Below are 25,264 nucleotides of genomic sequence, written 5' to 3' on the forward strand. Positions count from 1 at the left end.
GATAATCAAGAAATTAATATCATTAGAAGGTTTCGATTTCTTAGATCCATTATTCAAGCGGAAGAGGAAATGGTGAGTACAATTTGATCTTAAAAGTAGGATTATCATAAAATTTATTCATAGAGAAAGACCAGAACGGGATGCTTATGTTTATGCAAATCTTGAATTCCCAATAATATAAAGATGTTCGTCAGATTTTAGTTCTCAAACAAAAATATTATTGAGTTGTCATAAGCATAAACTCCAATAAATGTTAAAAGATGTTGCAAAACAAATATCTCCTCAAGGATATACTGATATATCATGCTTGAGACCATTAATATCTGCATAGTGGATTCATAGATTGATGAGAAATCTTAGAGAAATAAGAGGAGCAAAGCAAATGAGAGTGTGCGAGGTCTTCAGAGGCGTTATAAGGATGATACCAAGCTCGGCCAACCAACAACCCAACATTGGTCTTCCAAGGTGGAAGCTGGAACTACTAGGACTAGTGTCATGGTCTCAAGCTGAACTCCAGTAAGGTATGCCTCACATAGTTGGAGCTTAGAAGTCTAAAATTTTCCTAGTCCACATCTAATGTGGAACTATGATATTCTTTTCGTCCATTCTTTGACGCCCTCGTCAAAGTATCCTTGTGCATGGATACAACATGATAGTAGTACCCTTAATGTGGCTGCAATGATAAATGATATGTCCTCGAACCAAACTCCAATGTGGTATTATTCACTATGAAAGGTAGCTTACATGGTTGGAGCTTAAACCATCCTCGTAAGCTCAATTTTTTTTTTCTTTTAGTACACATTTGATGTGGGATTGTGAACTAAGACTTAAGGTTTCTTCATTTTTTAGGGAAAGGGCCAAGTATTCAAATTAAAAGAGCTACCTTTTGATTATTCTTATTTAATTATTGATGAATTATAATGTGATCAATTAACCTAATGTAAATCAAGACTCTTCCGGTTAAATGACTAGGATTCGAATCTTGGGGGTTATAACTTTCCATTTGAGATAATACATTGATATCTAAGTAGAAAAAGGTAGAGGAGCGAGCTCATTATCCTGATAGATTAGTCAAGTGTCCAAAGGGTCTCATCCATTATCGTTAAAAAAAAAAAGTTTGACCAATTTGAGAACTAAAAACAAAAATAAATTAAATCAAACCTACACTTAAACTAAATTTATCAAATTTTATTAGTTCAGATAGAAACGTAAATGAGTAAAATTTACTTGCAAGCTACGTAGGCTCAATCCACTATATAATTCGACTCGACCCTACTTGAATTCAAATCGAATTCAAAATACACAAGTATTTTGTTAAGTCAAATTTGAATTTTTTAGTACTACTTGTAAAACTAATCAAGCTTCTGTAATGACTATTTTTACATTATATAAGTCATAATTTATATCTATATCAATATTTAACATTATACACACACAATATTACCTTAACTTACAATCAAATTAAGCCTAATTGATAGAGTTCAAATTTTAAGAACTTATAAATTAATTGAGTTTGATTGAACAATTTTATAATGGATGAAGTTTAATTCAGGTTTCAAACTCAACATTTGAGTAGAACAATTTTATAATTGATTGTTCAGATACACCCTTTGGGGCAGTTAATAACCCCAACATCTACATGTTCCGACTGCGTCTTTAATGGGCATATGGTAATGGGTAGATGAGTGTTCTGAATATCAATTTGTTAGTAGCAAACGCATGTCCTGAGATGTGGTTTAATGTATTACGCTTCGATTGAATGGATTGGATTGGATTGTTTTGTTAAGAGTAAAGAAAAATCAGAGGCAACAAGTTCTAATTTAAGAATCACGGATTCGGAATGGATGAGGAACATTACAACCATGTGAACCCAAAAACAAAAAAATATATTTCCTACTTATTTTCCTTTCCTTTTTCACATAAAATTCTTCATCCAAATGGATCCTAACATTAAATTAAAAATATAAAGCAGCAATCATATATATTCCGTGTGCACGACTGATATATATACATATTGCAAAGCTGTGTCACTGTACTCGATAATAATAATAATAATATGTTACATATACTTAATTATTACTTCCCACAATTGACATTCTCATCAAAGTATACACACCTAAACTACTATTTTTTTCCCATCACATACATCACAAACTGTATAACCACAACCCTCACAGTACGGACACTTCATTCCTTCATCTACCCATTCCATAAACTGCACCCACAGAATTACCAAAATTATAACATAATTAAGCATCCTCATATTTACAGGATATACATAATTTAACAGATTGCAAGAAACACAAGCTATACTGGGGGAAGAGAAGTCAAATCTCTATTCGCTTTACCTGTGGCTCAATATTTGGTTCGCCTGTTCCATCGCATTCTGCACCAATTCAAGTGTGACAGTCAATATACGCTTTTGAAGACAATAAATCACACCTTTCTCTTCTTAATATATATACTACTTTACCTTATGGGAAGGAATGAAAAGAAACACAAGCAAAAAGTCATTTTGTATCATAGTTTCTCACTATTAAATATTATTAAAACTAGAAATTTATTCTAATTTAATTAAAAATTAAGAAAAATCAAAAGCAATCAAATTTTTATTTATTAATTTGATATAATTCTTTTTTTTGTTCTCACTTTTCTTGATAACCAAACATGAAGAATAGAATTATTTAAAGTTTTTTTTTTTTTCCCCATTTTTCTTTAATGCTTTCCAAGTTCCAAACAAACCCCAAGGGGAAGAGGAAAAATACAAGAAAGACGAAGCAATCACCATTTGCCTTATTTTCGTAATGAACATAGGTCGTCTAATGTGTTAGATCTTATTCATTGCGATATACGGGGCCCTTCACCCGTAAAATCAAATTTGGGTTTTGTCGACTATGCTTTATTCGTTGATGATTATTCTCGTTTCACTTGGCTTTATCCATTGAAATCGAAATCTGACTTCTATGATACCTTTATTCAAGTTCAAAAATTTGTGGAAAATCAACATTCTACTCGTATCAAAATTCTTCAAAGTGACGGTGGTGCATAATTTACTAGCAACCGCTTTAAAGCTCACCTTCGTACTTCTGGCATTCATCATCAACTCACTTGTTTGTATACTCCCGCCCAAAACAGTCGCGTTGAAAGAAAACACCGTCATGTGACTGAGACCGACTTGGCCCTGCTATTCCATTCCCACACTTATCCTCGCTTCTGGGTTGACAACTTTAGCACTGCAGCTTACATCATCATCAATTATTTGCCCACCCCACTTGGAGGTAAGTCCCCCTTTGAGCTTCTATATGGTTCCTATCCAAATTATGAAAATTTTCATCCTTTTGGTTGTCGTGTTTATCCTTGTTTACGTGATTATATGCCTAACAATTTTCCTCCCGTAGTATTCCTTGCATTTTTTTGGGTTACAGCTCCTCTTATAAAGGGTTCCGTTGTCTTGACCGCACCACCTCTAGGCTATACATCACCCGACATGCTCAATTTGATGAGGATCACTTTCCCTTCCTAGAAACCTCCCAGGCTCAACCTATATCCTCCCACAAATTTTCAAATTTTCTAGAACCAAGTCTTCCCCATAAAGAAATGCCCCCATCTTTCCCTATGCCACTTTCCCGACACATTGCTCAATCTGGATTTAGCCCGTGTGTTATTTGTACTGATCCAATGGATGAGTCTTTGCAGGCCGATGATTCTCTTGCATGTCCATCTTTGCAACACTCAAATCCTAGCCCAGCTTCTCTTAAGCCCACCACTGAGTTGCCTACCACTGCTCCTGCAGCGGCTATTCCGAGGGGTTCTCATCTTATGCTCACACGAGCCAAAGCTATTATTTTCAAAACTTGCCACCCGATAAATCTTGCTCTCTTGGGATCCCCTAATCTTCTCTCTGCTCTCCTTGCATCCACTGAACCTAAAGGATTCAAATCTGCTGCTAAGAATCCTGCTTGGCTAGACACCATGGATGAAGAAGTTCAAGCCCTATAAAATAATTGTACCTAGATTTTGGTCCCTCAACCTACCAACACCAACATTGTGGTTTCCAAATGGGTGTTTCAGTCCAAATACTTGCCCTATGGATCTATCGAGCATCTCAAAGCGTACCTTGTTGCTAAGGGCTATACACAAGTACCTAGTCTCAACTACACTGACACTTTTAGCCTTATCATCAAGGCTAACCACTGTTTGTGTTGTACTCTCTTGATGTGTTCCTAAAATGTACTATTTTTGGCCCCTATTTACTTTTTTCTTTTTTTTTTTTGTCTTTTTCATTATGTATATGCTCTTTGTTATCATCGTTCGAAGTTATGCAAGGTTTGTCCGTGTTTCAGGAAAAACAAGTTAAAACCAAGGAGTTAAGGGATATGAGAAGCCAAGGGAGAATTTGGGACAATTCAAGCTCAAATAAGATGTTCAACCCACTCTTGAGAGCCTCAAAGCATCAAAGGAAAAGAAGACAATGCTCGACCAAGTGATGCGACCAACAACACAAGGGGCGACCAAGTCATCCACTACAGACTCCAAGGTTCAGACTGAGATCGAAATGCTGTAAGGTTCGACCAAGTGTTCGACCATGTGACCCTCAAGGGCGACTAAGGCAAGGTGCTGAAGCCTACTGAGCCAAGAAATACCAAAAGCATCAACCAAGTGGTTGACCAAGAGACCTTGAGGAGCGACTGTGTCGAGTTCTTGAGATTTCCTAAAGATCGAGATCCTGCAAGTCTCAACCATCAACTCGACTAGCAAGACCCATCAGAGAGACTGAGTTGAAGAGGTTAAAGTTCAAAATCTTGCTTTCCCGGGAGATTCGACCATGGCGCGATCAGGGGAAACATGGGAGCGACTTGGTCAACAGAGACAATCTACTACGCGAGATTTCTAGCAAACTTTCCTAATTTGGATTTCAAACTTTGTAAACCCTAGTGGGTATAAATAATAGCTTCGAAGATGAGCTTTGGGTTCCTCTTTGGCCGATTTTGGGTTAGTGACAAACCTAAAACACCATTGAAAACCAACCTTAGATTAGTTAATCACTCAGTTGTAGGGACAGTCGTTAGTGATAGACAGCTCAAATCCAAAGGAGTGATTTTTACATGCTTTCATAGAATTAGACAATTATTCACTTGTAGGGACAAGCGTTTGTGAGAAACGACTCGAATACAAAGGATTGATTTTTATATGCTTTCTCTTTTCTACTTTCTTTTAATCGCTTTCATTTACATGCTTTGATTTACTGCTTTCATTTATTGCTTTGATTGTGATCATGCCATTAGAGATAGGATAGCACTTCTATAGATTCCGTCAGGTACACGTAGTAGGCTACGGTTTCCCACAGAAGTTCTCGTGATCGTTATGATAGAGTATACTCTGATTCTCGACCGTGCTCCAAACGGTTGGTGCACCCTTGCTATCCTATGTCATCGAATGGTTCCTTGAACCGTTTAGCCGATTTTCGGTTAGCTTAATACGGTAAACTGACCGAACTTAGATTACGCAGACAACATCCTAGGTCAGATTCATGATTGAGCACTGCTTTGTAGGAGTAGGGTTAACTTAAATTTTACATGCTTTCAGTAGAATTGTTAGAAAAATACCACCTTTACTCTTCTTTCCTTTTTCACTTCTTTTTATACAAAGTCGTTATAAACTAATTTAGAAAAGGTTGATAACTACACTCTAATCTCCGTTGGTCGATACCCAACTTCCCCCACTTTCTACTGAACTTGGGATTAAGTTAGGTTTATAAATATTATTTTTAATAGTTAAGGACCCAAGCCTTGGCGAGCCTACCAAATTTTGGCGCCGTTGCCGGGATTAAGTCACGATTATTAGCTAATTTCTATTTTAGTGTGTCATTGCTTTGTTTTTGTTCTTTGCTCTCCTTTTCTTTTATTTTTATTATTTTTGTTGTTGCTTTTGTTTTGTTGCTCCAAAGTTTTGAATCTGTATGCTATAGTGTGTGTATGTTGGGTTTGCGATTTTTGGATCCAGAGCTGATTCCCACTGACCCCAAGATTGAGAGATCTTGTAGGTCCCTTAGGAAGCCAACTTTGAATCTCAAGCCTGTTGAGTTGTCCGAACTTAAAGCAATGGTCGAATGTCCACCAATTCTTGTTGACCAAATTCCGAAACCCCAAGCTCCCTACCTACCTATGGTGGGAGGGCAACCACTTAGGCCTCTTCGGGACTACTTTGTACCCGACACATACACCTTACCATCTTGCATCCGATTTCCGGATGTCCAAGTAGCGCATTTTGAGATCAAAACTTTCATCATCTCTATGCTGCCCACCTTCCATGGGAATTCTTCTGAAAATCCTTATCAGCATCTAGATAAATTTCTCGAGATATGTTCCACCATCCACATCTATAATTTTCATGATGATGCCCTTCGCTTAAGGCTTTTCTCGTTCTCTCAAGAAGGATAAGGCTTAATATTGGCTAACTTCCTTAGAGCCAAACTTGGTAACCACTTGGGCCACCATGCAACACGAGTTCTTAAAGAAGTACTTCCCAATTGGGAAGACTACCCAACTGCAAAGGGCCATCACCAGCTTTTCTCAGTTGGATGGAGAACTATTCTTCGAGACTTGGGAACGTTTTAGGGACCTTTTACATAAATGCCCACACCATCAAGTCCCTAAGTGGCAATTGGTTCAGACCTTCTACAAAGGGTTGGCTGAGAGAGATAGGACACAAGAATGAGGTTTGGATTCTCTTTGAGAACCTCGCTGAAAATTTTTAACAGCATATGGTTGCTGCTGGTAGACCATCACAACCTTCTACTTCCAAACCAAGGAGAGTCTACGAGTTAGCTGCGGGCCATGACCTTGCGCCCACCCTGCACATAATAGTTCAAAAGCTAGATTGGTTCTTGTCCTCAGGACAACAACCACAACATGTAGCATGTGCAGAGGTGCGCACCATTTGTTCTGATCCTTCCCATTCTTACTACAATTGCCCACATGCGCCATTCTAGCCTAAGTTTGTGCAGGAAGAAGTGAAGGCTACCCACAATTAGTATGATAGGTTTTCAAACGACCCATATTCCAACACATACAATCCTAAGTGGAAACAACACCCTAACTTCTCTTGGAGGCCACAAACTCCAGGTTTTCAAGCCCAAAGACCTCAACAAGCCCCTTATGCTCCACCTCCTTGGCCATATCAAAACTTCCAAAACCATCTCGTTCCTGCCCCTAGACCTTCATCATATCAACATCCATCTCCTCCTTAACCCCAATATGATTCTTTCCAGAAGACGATATTGAAGGCCCTTGAGGGCATCGAGGCTGATCGTCAGATTAATCAGCAATTGCTCCATTCCCACTTGCAGTACATAGCGAAGCTTGAGGCCACCATAGGCCAACTAACTATATCCTTGAGTAGGCGGGAGAAGGAGAAGTTGCTGAATCAGTCCCTCGTCGACCCAAAAGGACAACAAGGGTTAGAGAGTGATCCGGTTTCCAGCAATTTGACATACATGAGCAAACCCAAGTTGCAACCACCCTTAGAAGTGGGTAGGGAGGTAGACAACAAAGTCGAGAAGAGATTGGATGTAAGTATGCGTAAGGAGAAGATGGGGATAGAGCCCAATGTTGAACCATGCAACCCTGTTTTCTCCAATCCAGTGAGTAATCTCATGATGCCCACCTCCTCCAATGATGGAGTATTGCCCCACTATACCCCTGCAGTGCCATATCACGCAAATCTTCACTCGAACCCCAAGTCTAAGAAGGAAGCTAATGGACACATTTAACCAAGTTAAGGTTGACCGTCCTCTCGCAGACGCAATAAGCTTCAGCTTAATAGCCCTTTCACCTCAGGCTTAGAGGACCCGTATGAGAACATTTATGCTGTTTGTGACTCGACCTCTAGTCTAGAGAGAAGGCCTTGGATATGTGTAAAGTAGGCAAGTGAGGGATTAGTGGAGAAGGTTCTTATTATCGATCCCAGTTGAATCCGACGCGAGCATTCAGTGCGTTTGGCTAAAGACGATAAACTTAGTGCTTTGGGGAGGCAACCCACTTGTTTTTCTTATTTTCTTTAGTCCTCGTGTCTTTAGGTTGTACACTGTAGGATAGGCTAGCTGCTTTAGGATCCATTATGCGTTCTCTACTTATGCATTGTGCTACTGAGGCACACTTTTGTTGTTTTTCTTTCTTTTCTTTTCTTTTATATTTTGTTCATTGTCTCTCACCATGCTCTTTCTATTTTTGCATTTTCTACTATTCCTTATGCAGGTACACTGGTTGATTTCATATTACCATGCAGTGTTTCCTCTCCCATTATCCAGGTTCTTTCTTTCCACACCTCAGTGAAGACATTGAACTTTTAAGTTGGGAGTAGGGAGTAGGAAACCACTACATGGCACATTTCAAGCACAAAAATGACACAATTTTTTATATCTATTTATGCCATGATAACACTGTGCATACTCTTATATCACCTACATGTTACATGCATAGGCTTATCAATTATATGACTTTGTTATGCTCACTAATGAAGTAGTGAATTATTTGTGCGTAGTTTCACATAACATAGCCTATGCAATGATATGCCACTCTAGGTAGATTAACTAGTGATTCATTTATGTTAATATGGTTATGTAAAATCTTGTATTCACATGGTAATTCACGAGGCTAAAAACAAACTTTCACATGATTTGTAACACTTAAGGTTCCTTGAGAGCACTGAGAGAACAAACGTGACGACTATGATACCTTGTGAGGTACTGTTGAGCATTTCGTTTTTCTTGAGTTTATGACGACAAACTTTGGGTTCATGGGACTCAACTTCCTTTTTTTGGTTTTTCTTTGCTTACTAGTCTCGGTTCTTGCATTTGCTAGCCTAAAGATGATATCTAGTGGGGAGATATAAACCTAAGTCTTGTAATTTACTCAAGACATGAAAATTGAGCCACCCTTAGATTTAGACTTATTTCATGGACTCCATTTTGAGTTTAATTTCCCTTTCGAAACTATGAAGACCACAAAGAGTTGTGAAAATTGTCCTAGATGACCATGAAAATAAAATGATAAAAGTATGAGCAAAAGAAAGTAGAAAGAAATGAAAATATGAAGAATACCTGCTCCAATTATAAATAGGTCAAGCTAGGGACACAACACATGTTCTACCAAGTATAAAGATTCTTTGGATGTCCGATGCATTAGATGTATTCACACCCGGTCTATGAGTTAGTCATTCTAGGGTGGTCTTGATTGGATGTGGAGAGCAGGTGAGAAGATGCTAGGGTGAAGGACCCGACACCTCATTCATAGGCTAGATCCTTTCCTTATGAGACTAGTTCACTCCATACTTTAGCTTTAACATATGTGGGATGCTTGATCATGACATTCTTCCTCACATATGGAGAGTGAACCCATTTTCTTAAATGATTTTTGAGAGAATATCAATGAGGCTGAGTTAAGGCGACCAATTTGTAGGTGTCCAAGAGATATCTTGAGTGTGACAGATTATACTCTTTACACATGCCTTGAGATGTAACCTATTCCATACTGAATTTACATGATAATATTAGCTCTGAATTACAATTGTTGGGTGATTCTCTATGAGTGTATTGTTTTTTATGGCTATGTACTGTAGAGATTTGCGTGAGTAAATTGCTACAGAGTGTGTGCATAATGGAGTCATGTATGAAAATGCATGTATGTAACTAGGTTATATATCTGTATGTGAAATGGTATAATTATGTTTCATGCTAATCTTATCTAATGCTCACTAATAGTGGTGTTTGTGGGTGTCGCCCTGGAAACCCTCACGAGACTACAACTCGTCCACTAGGATCAACCTAGAGGTTTAAAGCCTTGTTGCATATGGTAAATGCAACCGTGTTTCCCATGAAATAGGAGGTAGATAGGATTTTCTAGTTTTTCTTAATTTTCTTAGCTTTTGCTTTGCTCGAAGACTAGCAAAGTGTAAGTTGGGGGTTGTGATGTATTCCTAAAATGTACTATTTTAGGCCCCCCATTTACCTTTGTTTTGTCTTCTTTTATTATGTATATGCCCTTTGTTATCATCGTTCGGAGTTATGCAAGGTTTGTTCGTGTTTCAGGAAAAACAGGTTAAAACCAAGGAGTTAAGGGATATGAGAAGCCAAGAGAGAATTTGGGACAATTCAAGCTCAAATCAGACGTTCAACCCACTCCTGAGAGTCTCAAAGCAACAAAGGAAAAGAAGACTATGCTCGACCAAGGGATGCAACCAACAACACAAGGGGCAACCAAGTCATCCACTGCAGACTCCAAGGTTTAGACTGAGATTGAAATGCTGTAAGGTTCGACGAAGTGTTCGACCATATGACCCTCAAGGGTGACTAAGGCGAGGTACAAAAGCCTACTGAGCCAAGAAATAACAAGAGCAACGACCAAGTGGTCGACCAAGAGACCATGAGGGGTGACTATGTCGAGTTCCTAAGATTTCTTGAAGATCGAGATCCTGCAAGTCTTGACCATCAACTCGAATTGCAAGACCCATCTGAGCAACTAAGTTGTAGAGGTTAAAGTTCAAACTCTTGCTTTCCTAGGAGATTCGACCACGGCGAGATCAGGGGAAACATGGGAGTGACTTGGTTGACAGAGAATATCTGTTGCGCGAGATTTCTTGCAAACTTTCCTAATTTGGATTTCAAACTTTGTAAACCCTAGTGGGTATAAATAATAGCTTCGACAATGAGCTATGGGTTCCTCTTTGGTCGATTTTGGGTTAGTGACAGACCTAAAACACCATTGAGAACCAACCTTAGATTAGTTGATCACTCAGTTTCAGGGATAGTCGTTAGTGACAGACGACTCGAATCCAAAGGAGTGATTTTTACATGCTTTCATAGACAAGAAAATTATTCACTTGTAGGGACAGGCGTTTGTGAGAGACGACTTGAATACAAAGGATTGATTTTTATATGCTTTCTCTTTACTGCTTTCATTTACATGCTTTGATTTACTGCTTTTATTTATTGCTTTGATTGTGATCATGCCCTGAGAGATAGGATAGCACTTCCATAGATTTAGTCAGGTACATGTAGTATGCTACAGTTTCCCATAGAGGTTCTCGTGATCATTGTGATAGAATATACTTTGGTTCCCAACCGCGCTCCGAAAGGTTGGCGCATCCTTGCTACCCTATGCCATCGAATGGCTCCTTGAACCGTTTAATCGATTTTCAATTAGCTTAATACGGTAAACTGACCGAACTTTGATTACGCACAAGACATCCGAGGTCAGATTCATGATTAAGCACTGCTTTGTAGGAGTAGGGTTAACTTAGATTTTTACATGCTTTCAATAGGATTGTTAGAAAAACACCACCTTTACTCTTCTTTCCTTTTTCACTTCTTTTTATACAAAGTTGTAATAAACTAATTTAGAAAAGGTTGATAACTGCACTCTAATCTCCGTGGATTGATATCCGACTTCCCCCACTTTCTACTGAACTTGGGATTAAGTTAGGTTTATAAATATTATTTTTGGTAGTTAAGAACCTAAGCCATGACGAGCCTACCATCTCTTGCTGTGACCAACAAATGGCCTCTCTACCAACTTGATGTCAAGAATGTGTTTCTCAATGGTCATCTTACTAAACAAGTCTATATGGAACAGCCTCCTAAGTACATTGACCCTCGCTTCCCTAATCATGTTTGTCAGTTGAAGAAAGTTCTTTATGACCTAAAACAAGCCCCTCGTGCCTAGTTTCAGCGATTCAACTCTTTCCTCATTCACCTTGATTTTTATTGTAGTCGTGCAGACATATCACTCTTTGTCCTTCACAGGCAGTCTGAAATTATTTATTTGCTTCTTTATGTTGACGACATCATTATTACAGGCAACAACTCATCTCTTCTTGACAGCTTTACTTGTAAGCTCAATTTTGAGTTCGCTAGAAAATATTTAGGTTCTCTCAGTTACTTTCTTGGTCTTGAAGCTACACCCACCACTAATGGTCTTTTTATCCGTCAGCTGAAATATGCATGGTCTATTCTCACGCAAGCTCAATTACTTGACAACAAGTCTGTTCACACCCTCATGGTTGTTTTCCAGCACTTGTCTTCTGATGGTCCTTTGTTTTCGGATCCCACTCTTTACACTCTTGTTTGTGCTCTCCAGCATTTGACTATCATGCGTCCCGATATTGCTCATGTTGTAAACTCTATCAGTCAATTTCTACATGCACCGACTGAAGACCACTTTCTTGCAATCAAGCGCATTATTCGTTATTTTAAGGGCACGCTGCATTTTGGCCTCACTTTTCATCCATCCACTGCTCCTCGTGCTTTAGTTGCTTACTCTAATGCCAACTGGGTAGGCTGTTATGACACTCGTCACTCTACCTCCAGTTATTCTATTTACCTTAGTGACAATTTGGTTTCCTGGAGTGCCAAGAAGCAACCTACTATTTCTCATTCAAGCCATGAGTTTGAGTATCATGCCCTTGCTCTCACTGGCGCCGAAGTTCTTTGGCTCACACATCTCCTACATGACCTCAAAGTTTCTCTTCCACAACGACCTATTCTATTATGTGACAACAAAAGTACAATTTTTTTTTTTAGCTCCAACCACGTTTCTCACAAGCGAGCCAAGCATATTGACTTAGACTACCACTTTCTTCGCAAACTTGTTGTCACTGGCAAACTTCGCACACAATGCCCTCTCACTTACTGGTAGCCAATATCTTCACCAAAAGTGTGCCTAGGCCTCTCTTTCAATTTTTTCGATCCAAGCTCCACGTTTATTCAAATCCGACGCTTAACTTATGCCTGCGCCGGGGGGGGGGGGTGTTTGAGGATCCTCTACCTTAATCTAAGGCCTTCCAAATGTGCATCCATTGACCCTCAATTATAGGAGCTTGTTTAGCTAATTCTTTCCATTTATTGTGTAATCAACATTTATGTGCAATTGCTACATTATATGAAATTAGAATAGATTTTCTATATTTCTTGAATAAATAATACTTGTACAAGCCGATACATTATACTTATAATACAATCAGGTATGCTAAAGATGGAAACAATCTCCAAAAATAATCTCTCTCAATAATAGACAATTCTCTACAAACCTAAATCACTACAAGACACTCGGGATTTCTACACTCCCCCTCAAGTTGGATCATAGATATTGATCATATCCAACTTGCAAATGAAATCATCAAAACTCTGTCAGGCTAACCCTTTGGTAAAGATGTCTACTATTTGTTCCTTGGTAGGAACATAAGTCATACAAATGGTTCCTTCTTCAACCTTTTCTTTGATAAAGTGTCGGTCCACTTCTACATGCTTAATCCGATCATGTTGAACTGGATTAAGAGAGATACGGATGACTACTTTGTTATCATAGTAGAGTTTGATAGGGAATTTCACCGTGATCTGTAGTTCTTCCAAAAGTTTGCATAACCACAGTCATTCACATATCCCTTGTGCAACTACCCTGAACTCAGCTTCAGCACTACTTCGAGCCACTACATTCTATTTTAACTCCTCCAAGTCACTAAATTTTCCCATACAAAGGTGCAATATCCAGTGGTAGACCTTCTATCTTCCACTAATCCTACCCAATCGACATCTATGAAAACTTCTATTTCCTTGCTTTCACGCTTCTTGAAAAAGAATCCTTTACCCGGAGAACCCTTGAGATACCTGAGAATCTTGTACACAACCTCTAGGTAAGTCTCCTTTGGTGAATGCATGTGTTGGCTTACCACACTTACTGCAAATGCGATGTCGGGTTTGGTATGTGATAGATTAGTTTACCAACCAATCTCTGATACCTCTCCTTTTCAACCGATATTCTGCAGTCTTCAACTCTCTTTACTGCTTCAATGGGGGTTTCACTAGGTTTGCATCCAAATATGCCAGTTTCAGTTAGAAGATCAAGGATATACTTTCGCTAAGAGACACTAATACCCTTTTTTGATCTAGCAACTTCCATTCCCAAGAAGGACTGCATTTGTCCCAAGTCTTTAACTTCAAACTCAACAGCTAGGACTTTCTTCAATCTTTCCATCTCCATTGTATCATCTCCAGTTAGGATTATATCATCAACATACACAATCAGAATTGTTTTCTTCCCACTTTCAGACTGTTGGAAAAACATAGTGTGATTTGATTGCCCTTGTCGATATCCTTGGTTCTTTATCACCTTCGCAAATTTGTCGAACCATGCTCTAGGAAATTGCTTGAGTTCATGCAGGGACTTCTTGAGTTTACATACTCTGTTTTCTTCCACGTACTCGTGGCGTTTTGGTACTTGTTGTTCAGTATTAGTAAAGGCCATCTCTTGGAGCAATGGCAACAATCATACATTCATTTTGTGGGACTGTGGCAGTGTTATATTAGTTTGTTAGTGATTTGTCTGTGACTGTTTTGGGGGTTGACCATGTTCGTGGTTGTTTCGGTTAGTCCAATTGTTACTCTTGTTTGATAGTGGTCTAGTTTGTGAGTGTTGAGATGGAGTCTATGAATCCCAAAAAATATGTTTCCTTCATCATTGCTAGAGATAACAACCAAATAGTTGGATGGAAGGAATTTAGTGGGGTTAGGAAAATTTCATCACATTTTCCAATCTAGGTCCTTTGATGAGAAAAGAAAAGATGTGTGGATTCAAAAAGATGCTTTGAATGTTTCCCTCTTGTGGACTTGATGGAACCCCAGACTGCATAGATTTATATGCATCTAGACGCATGCAAGGAGATTTGGAATTCTGTCAAGATTTTGTATTCTACTATTTTAGTAACTTTACACATATGTACTACTTATCCCTGAAGTACTTCAAGTTACAATAGGGAGATAGAAGTGTTACAAAGTATTTTGTAGAGATGAATCATATTCATGAGGAGCTTAACATCATGCAACCTATAACTATTTATTTTCACGAGATGCAAAAGAAGGAGTAGATGAAAATTCTTTGGGCTCTAGCAAGTTTGAAATCCGAGTTTGAGGCAATTCGGTCCCAGATGCTTGGTAGTGCAAAGTGGATGCCAGTTCAAATATTTCAATGGGGGATCAACCAATCCGCATTTGGAAAGAAGGATGGATTGGAGATCTTGGATCATTTTTCTGTTCCCTTTTTGAATGGTGTGGCAAAGGATGTTGTCTTGAATCTCACTAGGAAGGCTCTAGACCTACTTTGTGAAATAAGGTGAAATTGAAGAGGATGAGGATGTCATAACAGAATGGACTTGAAAATTTGGTTGGCCTTGAGAGAAAGTCACTAAGGACGTTGTGTTTTCCCTTGATGTGTTTCACCTCGAATTTAACTGCGAGAACTAGTTCATTCATCTTAGAACTCCCTGCAAGAGGATGTTTTGTTTGAATTATAACATCTTTGGAAAAGATGACATGTCCATCTCAACTGTAAATATGCATCCAATCATATGGAATTCAAACTTTTCAATTCCTTTTTTTCCCGCCAAGATCTCCAAGTATAAGAGTGATAATGTAATTCATACTCTTTAAATGCTTCACTCTTGTAGCCACAAAAATGTCTAGTCTGGTCATCCTTTTCTTCAATTAAAGTTGCACCCCAGTAATTACCACTTGCGTTAGTTTGCAAGATTATTTTGCCTTTGTCGGGAATCTAGAGTGGTGGCAACTTCATAGTCATATCTTTACGTGACTACCATTTGTGTGCATTTGGGTTCCCAAAGGGGGACGTTTTTCTATTTTAAGAGTTGATGGAGCAGTGCTGTGTAAATTGCCAGCTTTGGAACAAAATCTAAAAGGTGATTGACTATACCGAGAAACTACGAGAATTGCTTTGTCATTCAGGAAGGTGCTAAATTGTGTCGCAATGTGTGCCTATAATTCATGTTTTCCTTAGCTAATTTTCATTCCAAGGAAATTAATAACTTCCACCTCAATTATTATCTTCTTTTCAAACAACATAATCTATAGTGTGATTATCTCCTTAAATTGATTTAAGAGTTCTTCATAGGATGTCATATCCTTTGGAAAAAAGAGGATGCCATCAATGTAAATCAAGGCATGATGAAAGATAGGCTAGAATATCTTGATCATTGGTTTCTAGAAGATAGATGGGGCCACTTTAAGCCCAAATGGCATGATTGTCCATTGATAATGGAAGTTGGGGATACAAAATGCTATCTTGGGTTGATCCTCTGGATGGATACCCAACTGCTAGAAGCCTGCTTTGAAATCAAACTTTAAGAAGATATAGGGCTCCGATAGTTTTCAGGATAAACTGGCCCGATTGGCACTGGAAATTTATCATCTGCAATGAAGTGGTTAAGAGGTTGATATTAAGTTTGATTTTACCTCTTCTTTTCTCGACCCTCTTGTTGACATAGAAAGCCTCACAAGCCCATTATGACCCGGTGGGCTCAATTAATCCCTCTTCTTGCAGCTAGGATAATTTATTTTCGGTCAATGAGTAGCGTTCCGAATTCATTCCTTTGTGACTCGCCTTGTTGGATTGATGTCCTCATTTTTCTTGAATGAAAGGCTAACAAAGAACTCTAGGTTCTTCCATAACGACTTTGAACACTTCTTTAGGAATTTGTTGGGACTATTTGCACAGCTCATGTGGATTAGTTGGGTTTTTGTTTCTTCCAAGGAATGGGTGATGTGGAAGAGATATGGAGTTTTGGTCCACTGCAAGACAGCCCTTGTCTCGTCCACTAGACTTTGTTCAAGTGTTGGATGATATCAAACCCAATAAGTAGATCCTTGTCATGGAGATTTGATCCAAACAATGTGGCTTTAATTAAGTATCCTAGATAAAGCTTAATGTAAAACTAGGACACTTTTTAAATTGACCTCAAAATGTTCTCCATTTGCTACTTTGAATCAAGTTAGGGAAGATCGTGAAGCTAATTGTCCTTGCATTTAGTGTTGTTCGCATGATGGCAATACAAGCATGCTCATACTTGCAAAACTTCGAGTTATGGAGCATAATTCTAGAGCAGACTGTGAGACATTTTCTCCCATATAAGGCAAGGTATAGCTTGACTGCACCTATATGAAGATGGGTGTATCCCTAGTTGAGGAACCTCCATGGAAGATCTAGAGGAAACTCCAAGGTAACATACTATTCTACTTTAGACACCATAAGATGGTGAGAATCAAAGGTTGAGGCTTGGATAATCTCCTTAACACCTCTTGGGACAGTGGTATTGTAGCAAACTTCTTAAGGAGGGCTAAGGGACACTTGGTTCATCACCATTTTGCATGGTTTTACAAACGATTCATAAAGTATGACTGGTTTGGGAATGTGGTGTAGTTGTCCATACTTTGTGATATAGGATTTTGGAAGGAGCTTGAATAGCTCTTCCCTAGGTAACTACCTCAGAATATGGACGTGGCTCGAAACAAGGGAGGTATCATAATTAACAAAAATAGCATCTTGGTTTTCTCGAGGAGTTGTCAAATCAAAGGAATGATTTTGGGGTCTATAGACCATTATGAGTGATGGATTTCCTTGCTCACAACAGAGGTTTTTGTTCTCATTCAAAATGCCCCGTGGTTCCCACAGCTCATTTGGATTTTCCACATCAAGATCATTTTTTTTTTCCTTTTTTTTTCTTTTTTCTTTTTTTCTTTTTTTCAAAAAAAAGGGCGGCACCTCCTAGTTTTATTAGAAAACCCCTCACTTATGGCGGAGGAATACCGTAGTTCCAATCTTGAGACTTTGTGACATCAAAAACAAACTCCAAGACCCTAAAACTAACTTAACCAACATAATCAAAACCAATAAACCAAAGACCAGCAACCAATCAAAAACTAAAAAACTAAACAACTATAAAGTGGAAAACAAACAAAACTCCGAAAGATAAACACAAAACATTATGAGCGCAAAGAAGGAAATCCCAACAAATCCAATCGAATCATTCCCGTGACTTGCTGTGGAAGATCATCCTGACAACTATATGATTGAGAAATACCAGATTCACCCTGTTTGGCAAAGAAATCTGCACTTTTATTCGCCTGCCTGTAAACATGATCCACTTTAAACTGTATGCCTCTCAATGCTAGCATAAGCCCTTCCCACAAATCACATAATTTCCAAACCGAGCACTTCCCAGAATTTATCCACTAAATCAACAAAGCAGAGTCACATGCAATCTCCACTTGATCAAATCCGAGTTCTTTCCATAAATTAATCCCTAAAAATCGCTTTCAATTCAGCCATGTTATTTGTTCCCTAACCCAATAATGAGGAAAAAGCTGCTTTAACTAAACCTTTTTCATCTTTTATTACGCCTCCACCACCACAATTACCTAGGTTACCTCTACAACTCCCATCCACATTCAACTTAACCCAACCTATCCCAGGTTTACACCATTTGACTACACGAGGAAGACAAACCCCACATTTTTCACTTGAATATCCAAAGCACGAACGATTGCAATATCCATGCAAGAAGCAGGTGCACATTTGTTTAACTTGTCGAAAATGGATCTCAGCCAATATTTAATATCAAGCCACATAGTTCTCACCGAATCATGAATTGATTCCATCCTGACTCTACATCGACGAGTCTAAAGTCTCCAAATGATGAGACTAGGTATGAGACCTACCAAAATGCCTAACTGTGAGGCCCGTCTTGCACAACTAAACCATACATTAACTCTACCTTTCCAAGTACTCGTTGCCATACAACTAACACCCAACGCCACTGCTGCTTGTTTCCATACCTCCTGGGCAAAAGATCCAGTGCAAAACACATGATTTAGAGATTCAATCTTGGCATTTGAACAACAATTACATCGAGAGGCCATCTGAACACCTACTTCTTTAATACGAGTATCAACTAGAAGACAAGCGAACTAAGACTTCCACATACAAATTCACACCCTTTTGGGCAACATAGGATGCCAGATCCATTTTGCAATTGAGAATTCCTCTTTACACTTCCTTATAATTTCCCAAGCACTTGTCGTGGTGAATTTCCCATCTGTTGAAGGTTCCCAAATTACTGTATCTGGACCCTCCTTGCAAGAAATAGCAGAGTTCATTACCTTCTCAGCCTGATTTTCATCCAACAGATCCACTAATAAATCAACATTCCACCCATCTCTATCCCAATAATCTCGTGTTCGAAGCTTATGGTTACTGATTTCCTAAACCTTAGCACAAAGAGGACCGGAGACTAACCATCGATCGAACCAGAAAGCAGCCGACCCTTCTTTAATTCGAACACGGACATGCTCTAAAACTTCAGGAATCACACGAACAATCGATCTCCAAAATCTAGTTCCTTTATCTAGTTTCATTTTTATCAAGTGGTGTTTCTTATACAAATACTTGGCTTTAAAAAATTAAGTCCACAGATTATCCACAGTTAACAATCTCCACACAAACTTCATATGCAATGATTTTTTTACCTCGTTCAAATCCCTAATGCCCAAACCACCCTCACCAACAGGCTTACATATATTAGACCTGGAACACCAATTCATCTTCCTTTTGTCATTTACTCCACTCCAAAAAAATTCGATAACATAGAATTTATCTTTGTGAAGACAGTATTTGGAATGTCTAATACCGCCAATTGATGAACCGCCATTGATGACAATACATGCTTAATTAAAATTAGGCGACCCCCTTGAGATAAAAGCTTAAATTTCCAACCCACTATCTTTTTCCTCAATTTATCAACTAGGGGCTCTAAAATGATGAACAAAGCCACTGCAGCAATTTCTAGGTATAGTCAATTACGTGTTACATTTTGTCCCAAAGCTAACCGTCTACCCAACACCTCTTTATCAACTCTTAAAAAAGAAAGACGTCCTTTTCTTTTTCAAAATCATAGATGGGGTCCTTAAGGCATTCATCATATATGCAACCAACATCAAACCATTTATGGTCATTTCTAGTCATGGGATTATAGACAGAAATACCATCTCCTTTGAAGTATGAGACTGGGTCTTGAGATTTTAAAGATGTTGGATCAGTCAAAAATATCAAATTTATAGCACTAGTGGATGGCTTGATCATCACCCTTTGTTCTCCTAGTGGTGTTGATGAATTTTGATGAGGTTGAATCATCATGGTAGGAAAGACATGTGGGGAAGTTGAGTCTAATGTAGATTCCATGTATTTTGGGAAGGAGACATGAACATAACCATTTTGCATGGTTTATTCCAACTAACATTCCTAAGAACATCATATACCAAATTTCTTAAGGAGTTTTGCTTGCCCAAAGGGAGGTCCACCAATATATGACATCATGAGCTACCACTCTGATAGTGCACAATAGCAATCAATAGTGTGTGAACAGTAGAGACGAAGAGTGACTGTCAACGTTGGTGGACAGTGCATAGAGTAGCAATAAAGAATAATTGTAGACAGTGAAAAAAAGGACTCGATCATGGACAATCAAAGCTTGCTCAAATACGACATTACAATTTACAGCTGGGGTGGGGGTGGGGGTGGGAGAGAGAGAAAGGAGAGCAAAAAATGAATTATCGTGTAGATCAAACTTGTGAGGTTGCCTCTCATTCAATAGAACGATACATACAGTGGACATAAATACCACTCCGACATTACCATTTTACTTACACACTTCATCAAGGAGAGCCGTCCAATTCCTTTGCTTGTCATCCAAAGAAATTCCCCTAAAACCTTTGAAGTTAAAGCCCGATATGATGCAAGGAAAAGCACTAAGAAATTCAATGATGTAAATCAATCACAAAAAGTATTTAGTTAGCTTCCTTCCAAAGCACCCAAATAATATAGAAACAAGCACATCGCCATGAGTTTCTGATGTTTACTGCCATCGGAACACCAAATCTTCATTGGCATAATATCTCCCATAGTAGCCTCGTAGTAGCTCAATAAACCTATATCTCACTAAGGACCACAAACAATTTAGTCTACAATTGTTAAGCAATGACTATGTGCCTTGTAAGGCTTTCCACTTTTAACAATCATCAATATTAATTCTATTAAAGTCCAAAATCCAAGTGAATGCCTAGACTCAAATGGAGGCATTTGCCTTTCAAGTTCCAAACATCTTTTTTCTATAGGAAAAGAAGAAAAGTGGTATTCAACAATGGCAACAAAACAAGTATAACTACTATGGCCAAAGGCCAGCTAATGATATACCTATGCAACAGAATACTTAAAATCCAGGTTGGTGTTCAAAGTGCTCAAACCATCATCTTGCATCCTATCAAAACTCACTCTGACAATATTTAGCTAAAAATCCACTAAACCAAGACAGTTGTAACTATTCGTGTCACCAAGACCAGACCAATTGCTCTTTGAATATAACGTTTTTTTCTTTTTTGGCACTGGTGTCAGCTGGAACCATTCACATGAAAGTCCTCAATGCAGATTTTCCTAACCAGAAACAATATCTAGACTAGTTCCTCATGTTATAATATCCAATTATTTTTTCACCTAAACATCCTTTCATTGGTTGTCTTGGAAGATGAAACAAATGTGACGAGCATTTGGCTAAAAGCACACAACCCCTGTTGTACTTCAAAGACCTCATGGGGAAGTGAGGAATTAACCATTTTTCCCTCTTTAAATCAAGAATCAGCAAAAAGAAACTAATGTTTTGTATTTTTACTTCTTCATCTAAATAGAATAGATACATGGATAGAGGAATTCTGTCCATATCCAAGAGTATATGCCTCCAAAATTCTAAACATGTTCTGAGCATAGGTATATCAGCCAAAATTTTAAGCATAGACAGTAAAGTATTTTTCAAATTTCAGAATTGTACACAAGCTGAAAATGGAAATATCAGGTGCTATGGTATAAAATTAAATATTACAAACAAAAAGGGAAGATTATAGCTAGAGACAAGACGAGGAGAATTTATAAACAACACACACAACACATGCACAAGGGTGCACGCGCACACACTAGAGTCCACGACCTATAAAAGGCTATTCGTTTCACACTATTAGGTACACCCCTAGCCACACATGCAAACATATATGATTCAGTGTATTTTTCTTTGATAAAAGCAATAGTTGTTTAAAGCACAACATTAAAAAAAAATGGAATCTTCATCAATTTAATTACTCACATAAATAGAATTTTTTATTTAGAACCAAACAGTATAGGTTAGGCCTTGGTAATGACTAATGTAAATGGATTTAGGAAAAAGAAATGTTCTAATGCAATATCAGGAAATTTTTTACTCTTAGAATTTAGCGCCTGTTTGGAATGTCTTAAAACTAATTACTTTTTCAGAAAAGTACTTTTTATAAGTACTCGTGTCAATCAATAATGTTTGGTTTACACTTAAATAAGTACTTATTTCAAAAAATACTTTTCCAAACTACTTTTTTTTCTTTTAGGAAAATAAACATTTTCAAAATAAAAAATATTTTCTTGAAAAAAGAAATGATCTGAAAAGTACCTATAATAAGTAATTGTAGACTACTTTTAGAAAAGTACTTTTTCAAATGAGTGCTTTTTCCATGTGGTCCCAAATGATCCCTTAAGTTGCTAATGCATCAATGATAGCACTTGATTTTTATATGGGTTTACTTCTTTTACATTAAGAATTAAAAAATTGGTGCAAATTCTGTCAAGACTTGGGTATTCTAATATTTCGGTGGATATTAAGTGGCAAAACTGATGCTTCCGGTGCCCCAAAAAATACAATATTGGATAATGAAATGCATGCACTAAGGAAAAATCATTGTCAAATGAGGTTGGCAGTTGCAAATCATCAAAAAGTCAAAGAAAGATAATGTTGTGTTCAAAACATATGTTTTTCAAGTCAACATAAAAAAAGTTCAAGTATTACAGCACTTAACTTGTATAGTTAAGTTTCTAAGCCACATGAACAAACTTAAAAGAGAACTAGTAAACCTCTTAATCTTGAAAATTTAAGATACCATCATGTGAGCATTTGTGCTACCATCTCACATCCTGTTTTCTAAGAATCTCATGTTGTTAAAGCTTGATATACATTGTAGGCCCATAACCTAGTATCTTAAGCTTTTAGGTGAAGTGGTAATCTAACATGGTATCAAAACTGGCTACCAATAAGTCCTGGGTTCTAGTCTCATTGTCTGTGTCTATTGTGTGATGTTTAAAAAATTATTGTATTCCCTGTAATGGGTGTTATTTGTTCTGCACGTGCGGGGGAGTGTTAAAGTTTGATATACATTTGGCTCACAACCTAATAGCTTAAGCTTTTAGGTGAAGTGTAATCTAACACGTGCAATGTTACCAAGTTGCATAAACACCAGAATCAGTTTTAGTGCATCAAGTTTTGTGGCATTAGGAGCAGCTTTCCATCTGACTCATTCTTCAGTACAAAGGTTTGTGCCACAAAATCTGTTCATAATAAACTCAAACCAGGATAGCATAATATAAAGTGAACACATACCCATGCACAATAAGCGCCCTTCCCCACGGCAAGCTACGCATTTCGTAGTCTTGCTGCCAGCAACTTGCTGATCCCTGCCAACAAGCCTTGACGGTTCTTCCCACCGGTTTTCTCCAAGAAGAAAGACCCGCTGTTGGGATACCTCAACTTCAGTAACACCTTTTTCTTCTACAATAGTCTGCTGAATTTCAGAGATTTCTACTGAAGCAACTGGAGCTCCATTTGCACCATCCTAAAACACCACATGGCCCACTCAATTATAAACTTTAGCCACACATAGTTAAGCGACTTAGGAACTGGTATTTAAACATCTAAAGTCCAAGGTTGTACGATATGCGCTCCAATTATTTCTTTCCTCTTCTTTTTCCTGGTAGCTATATATTTTAATTCTTCATAAGCATATTATTAGCTTTCTCGCATCAACAGGGCATAATGCCAGCAACCGAGAGAGAGAAAGAGCATGATCAATTGAGGATTATATCACCATGACAGAGTGTGCTGCAGTAGTAGCAACCAATCTACAACATGTCAACATAACAAAAGCATAACCCAATATCTGATGATACGACTGCACAAGAAAAATTGCCCAATAATCAATCTACACACAATAAACGGAAACTACTAGCAAAACATCATGTAATAAATGTATTGTCAGCATTGTATCAGGATTAAAAACAAAGTAAACTAGATCACATCCATGCGCATGCTGTTATAAAGCTGCATGTTCTTTCTATTTTCTTCTGTATTTTGCACCTGTGAGATTAACAGTTTAATTGCATGAATGTAGAAATCTCAAAAAAAAGTATGCATGTGGAATGGGGTTCCTTTGGAGAATGCTTACAATTTAAATACAATGAATCCCAGTTGAACTTCTTGTTTTTTTTTTTTTTTTTGTAATAATTACAATGTATAAGATGACAATCAATCTTCAAAACTAAAATAAAATAATAAATAAATAACAAGTCAAACAAGAAACCCCCTCATACTCCAACTTTTTTGTTAAGTTATCAAGTGGATTCTTCTGAAAATTTTAGACCATTGCACACAACTGCCAAAATTTCATTCAAAATGTTCAGCGCATGGTAAGGACATGTCCAGATCCATACATGACCAAGATCCAATCAAAACCCACCAAGTAAAGGGAAGTGAAATCCCAAAAGAGTCATCAAGGAAATGAGAAAGGAACACAGGGTATGAAAGAAATCAAGCCAAAATAAGGGATAGAGAAGAAAATTCTTCAATAACTCAACATAAGTCGTACAGAATTACCAATCAATTACATAATAGTAATATTTATAGGCCTAACATGGTTGGGAACCAAGAAATAAAAATAAGAAACCAAAAAATACTAGGATAATACTTTCCTAACAAATAAAACCCTCAAATTTACTAAATTATGAACTAATAAAATATATATATATATATATATATATGAAAAATATAAAAATTGCAATAATATTAAAATTTTCAAAAATTCCAAATGTCTTGAATTTGAGTTGTTAGCCCTCATTTCGCATACTGTATGATTCTCCTGCGGCTAGAAGAAACTCACCCTTGAGTTTCAAATTGCGGGAGGATCAAAGCCTATCGGCCTATTAAAACATGAGGCAAGAACATCCCATTTAAAGCTCCACACAGAAAACACTGAATCTTGGAAGACTGAGTTCAACATACAGAATTTCCTTGAAAAAAAATAATTAAAATTTAGCACTTGTTTACATTGTCTAATCTTCATTCTTTTGAGTTAAAAAATTGCTCTCATTGTTCATTTAACTTTCAAAGTGTCTTGGCCAAATATAGATGTTGCAACCTAGAAGCGCATGCATTAAGTACGCACCGGCCTAATTTTTTGGGCAACAGGAACAAGCGATTCGCTGTCTGGCTTCAACAAGATGAGATGGTGCATAAAGTTTTTAATGGC

At 37.8% G+C, this 25,264-nt stretch overlaps 1 protein-coding gene across 1 annotated transcript in view; it reads right to left on the reverse strand.

Moving 5' to 3' along the window:
* Positions 1-1,928: 1,928 nt before the first annotated feature.
* LOC131152261 (protein disulfide isomerase pTAC5, chloroplastic) overlaps positions 1,929-25,264 on the reverse strand; it is a 41,142-nt gene continuing 17,806 nt past the window's right edge. Inside the window, exons 4-6 of the mRNA XM_058104033.1 lie at positions 23,344-23,575; positions 2,349-2,386; positions 1,929-2,215 (exon numbers count right to left, since the gene is read on the reverse strand). Of these exons, the coding sequence (XP_057960016.1) occupies positions 2,117-2,215; positions 2,349-2,386; positions 23,344-23,575 (369 nt within the window). The 3' untranslated portion in view covers positions 1,929-2,116. The remainder of the gene's footprint in view (positions 2,216-2,348; positions 2,387-23,343; positions 23,576-25,264) is intronic.

The sequence above is a fragment of the Malania oleifera genome, chromosome 3, assembly GCF_029873635.1.
Source record: "Malania oleifera isolate guangnan ecotype guangnan chromosome 3, ASM2987363v1, whole genome shotgun sequence".
NCBI lineage: Eukaryota > Viridiplantae > Streptophyta > Magnoliopsida > Santalales > Ximeniaceae > Malania > Malania oleifera.